This window comes from Oncorhynchus tshawytscha, unplaced genomic scaffold, assembly GCF_018296145.1.
Source record: "Oncorhynchus tshawytscha isolate Ot180627B unplaced genomic scaffold, Otsh_v2.0 Un_contig_16601_pilon_pilon, whole genome shotgun sequence".
NCBI lineage: Eukaryota > Metazoa > Chordata > Actinopteri > Salmoniformes > Salmonidae > Oncorhynchus > Oncorhynchus tshawytscha.
In genome coordinates, this window is record NW_024607375.1 from 20,437 (window position 1) to 24,561 (window position 4,125).

The following is a 4,125-nucleotide window of genomic DNA, read 5'->3' on the forward strand; positions in this document are numbered from 1 at the left end:
GTCTGATATGTACCACATATACAGCTCAATCCCCGACAGACCAGCAACCTCAGCCCAGCCGGATGGGTTGTACCGTCTTCTGCAGACACACTGACACTACACCTCTGGCTTTCTGTATCTGTCTCACACATCTCACACAAATACATTCTTTCTCACACAACATCCTTTGTTTCACTCCAGTTTCACCATCCAGTTACTGTAAATAAGTTGCTTAATAACAGGTAATATTTCTACTGTATTACACATGGACAAGTGGCTTCTGTGACATGTGAATCCATAATATCTGTTACTTTTTAAATATTTTTTATTTGGAGGGGTCCGGGTCATATTCCCCTTTGAGCCTTTTTCTTATTTCTTCCCCTAGTAAATGTTAAATCTACTGTAATTATGTATATTATGTTGACTGTGAGATACCTCCTTCCATAGCGGTTGGATATAATGAATTTCCTATTGGGCAAAACATAATCTAAAACACAACCAAAACATACTGCAAATGCATCCAACAATGATGTACTTGATGTATTTATTGGGTGCAAAGAATATAGGACCAAAATACAAAATGTTTGACTACCTTAATACACCATAAATGAGTTTGTCCAAATACTTGTGACTTCTTCTTCTTCTTCAAAAATGTTTATTATTTATTTGACCTTTATTTAACACAGCATTATTAAACACAGCATTTGCAACATTCCGGTTACTAGTCCAACGCTCTAACCACTAGGCTACCCTGCCAAACGTGGGGTCTATATAGATAAAGTGCTTTTATAACTAAATGGTAAAACATACAATGCCTTCAGAAGGTCTTCACACCCCTTGACGTTTTCCACATTTTGTTGTGTTACAGCCTGAATTTAAAATGTATGAAATTGAGATTTTTTTGTCACTGGCCTACACACAATACCCCATATCGGGGTGGCAGGTAATCCAGTGGTTAGAGCGTTGGACTAGTAATCGAAAGGTTGCAAGATGGAATTCCCGAGCTGACAAGGTAAAAATCGGTTGTTCTGCCCCTGAACAAGGCAGTTAACCCACTGTTCCTAGACAGTCGTTGAAAATAAGAATTTGTTCTTAACTGACTTGCCTAGTTAAATAAAGTTAAAATAAAAATGAAAATAAATGTCAAAGTGGAATTACGTTAAAAAAAAAAAACAAGTGTGAATGAGTATTCAACACCTTTCTTATGGAAATCCAAAATAAGTTCAGAAGTAAAATTTTGCTTAAAGAGGCGCATAATATGTTGCATGGACTCACTCTGTGTGCAATAATAGTGATTAAACATGATTTTTTAATAACCTCATCTCTGTACCCCACACATACAATTATCTGTAAAGTCATGCAGGTAACTGCCAAAATAAAAAAAACGCCAACAAGGTGTGTTAAAAGGGTGTTTGGCCTCCACCAGCTGCAAGAACAGCTTCAATGCACCTTGGCATAAATTCTAGAAATTGATCTAAACCATAACAGGAAAACACACCCCACACACACTTTAAACTTTGTCCCAAATGTATTCAAATGTTTCCTTTGTTTTGGTAGTTACATTTTTTTTCACCTTTATTTAACCAGGTAGGCTAGTTGAGAACAAGTTCTCATTTCCAACTGCGACCTGGCCAAGATTAAGCATAGCAGTGTGAACAGACAACAACACAGAGTTACACATGGAGTAAACAATAAACAAGTCAATAACACAGTAGAAAAAAAGGAGAGTCTATATACATTGTGTGCAAAAGGCATGAGGAGGTAGGCGAATAATTAAAATTTTGCAGATTAACACTGGAGTGATAAATGATCAGATGGTCATGTACAGGTAGAGATATTGGTGTGCAAAAGAGCAGAAAAGTAAATAAATAAAAACAGTATGGGGATGAGGTAGGTAAAAATGGGTGGGCTATTTACCGATAGACTATGTACAGCTGCAGCGATCGGTTAGCTGCTCAGATAGCAGATGTTTGAAGTTGGTGTGTACATTCTCACGCACTGGTTTTCAACTAAAGCTGATTGTACGACCTGGGACCACTATGGGTTGCCAGGTTTTTACGTTGGCCCCATATGTAGATACCAGCAGGGCTGAAGTCCATTTCACACTATATATCTGCTTTACGCCACAACCACAGCCTACTTCTGTGACGGTGCGTGACGATATGGCAAAGCCACATACCCTACCCCAGCACAGGGATGGGTGGGGTTCTGCTGTTTTAGTGGTCACTACCCCTACCCCGGATGAGAACATTCAGGTTGCTACAGGTGTCTCAGGTTTGTCTAACAATTGGTTATTATTGACCGAACAAGCAGCCAATACAACCCCCACTAGTTGCGTAGTTTGCATGGGTGCTAGACCATTGCTTCGCATTGTCCCGGCCTCTGTCGAGATCGGATGTTTAATGCCCCTTATGGACAAAGATAATCCGACTGGTAATTGCTCCTTGTGGGATGCAGTTTACCCTGTCGTCTCCGCTACGGTCAGGGCACCAGTATTTTCCTCTGATGTTGCCAGGGCCGAATTCTCCTGTATTAACTTGACAGGGGGTATACTACAGTTAGGGTTACTCCCTGAGGGTTGGTGTACAAATAATATCGTAGTAGTTGGTGGTTTTAAGCCAGTGGTCAGGGCTGACATCTGGTGGTGGTGTGGGGGAGCTCGGGTTTTTGACAGAATTCCCAGTGATGCTACGGGTACTTGTGCGCTTGTAACACTTCTGTTGCCTATCTCTGTTTACCCTATAGGTGTGGGTGATTTGGTGACCCGGATACAGGCTGTGGACCCACAGTTTCTGCCTACCAGAACCAAGCGGGCAGCAGCCCTGACTGTCGGGGATCCCACGTATATTGATGCCATAGGTGTTCCTAGGGGGGTCCCTGATGAGTACAAGCTGGTGGACCAGTTCGCCGCAGGTTTTGAATCATCTCTCTGCTGGTGGTGCACTGTGAATAAAAATGTTGACCGCATTAACTATATACATTTCGATGTCCAAAAATTAGGTAACTGGACTCAACAAGGTTTTGAGGCCGTACATGGTCAACTGGCTGCCACCTCCCTTATGGCTTTTCAAAATCGCATTGCCGTTGACATGTTGCTGGCTGAGAAGGGTGGGATATGTTTATGTTTGGGGAGCAATGTTGCACATTTATCCCCAATAACACAGCCTCTGATGGCAGCCTCACTGTGGCGTTAGAAGGCCTGCGTACCCTTAATGGTAAAATGAAATCCCACTCTGGGGTTGATACCAGCATGTGGGACTCCTGGATGGATGCATTTGGTAAATATAAGGTCCTGGTCTCTTCTATTCTGGTCTCTATCTCTGTGTTTGCTGCTATATTAACCCTCTGTGGCTGTTGTTGCATCCCATGTGCCCGCTCCCTGCTTTCTCGAGTTATTACTTCTGCTATTGCACCAAATAATGACCCTGCACTGATGTTCCCCCTCCTACAACAGGAGGATCCTCTGGTGGAGTTTGAAACATGCACATATGAGTAGTTTTCACGTCTCTTTGGAGACGTGAAGAGGGGGACTACAATTTTCCTGTTCTATTTTTTCTTACTTTTAATTTTTGTCACGTCTATTCAGACGTGAAGAGGGGGATCTGTAATAACATATTAACATGTAATAACGCATTCACTGACTGTTGTCTCCCTGTGGCCTAATCATGATATTATAGCTTGCACACTGTGTTATAACCTTCCCATCCCCCTGTCCTTCTGTAGATACTAATCGCACTGGTACAACCCCGTACAAGGGGCTGACTGAGATAACATATACACTGAACATATACACTGAAATTCCTAAAACACACACTCGACCCCCTTCTGGATGGGCTCCAAAGACAAAGAACTCTGTCAAGAACCAATGGGATACGGACACCAGGCTGGAGGGGACTGTCTATCACCTTCAAGCAACCTACCAGAAGCCAGGACTACCAGAATCTACCTACATCATTTCAATGTATAAATTGAACTGCACATCATGTTTCAGTCTCTCCTTCCGATAGTTCCTTAAGAGCTAGACGAATGAGGCCGTGCAGCACGTTTTGCCAGATATCATTACGCTCGAATAAATGGCCTTTACTATACCTTATCCGCCTTGTCCAGAGTCTCAACTTGGTCTCGTTTCTCATATATCTATTCATC

The 4,125-nt window shown here is 42.2% G+C and overlaps 1 protein-coding gene across 1 annotated transcript; it reads left to right on the forward strand.

The window, feature by feature from the left end:
• Window positions 1-1,945: 1,945 nt before the first annotated feature.
• LOC121842450 lies at window positions 1,946-3,075 on the forward strand (the record flags this gene model as incomplete). Its single annotated transcript, XM_042312438.1, is given in 1 exon segment — window positions 1,946-3,075. A coding segment is annotated over 1 exon segment (1,057 nt), but the record flags the coding sequence as incomplete, so codon positions are not given.
• Window positions 3,076-4,125: the final 1,050 nt, after the last annotated feature.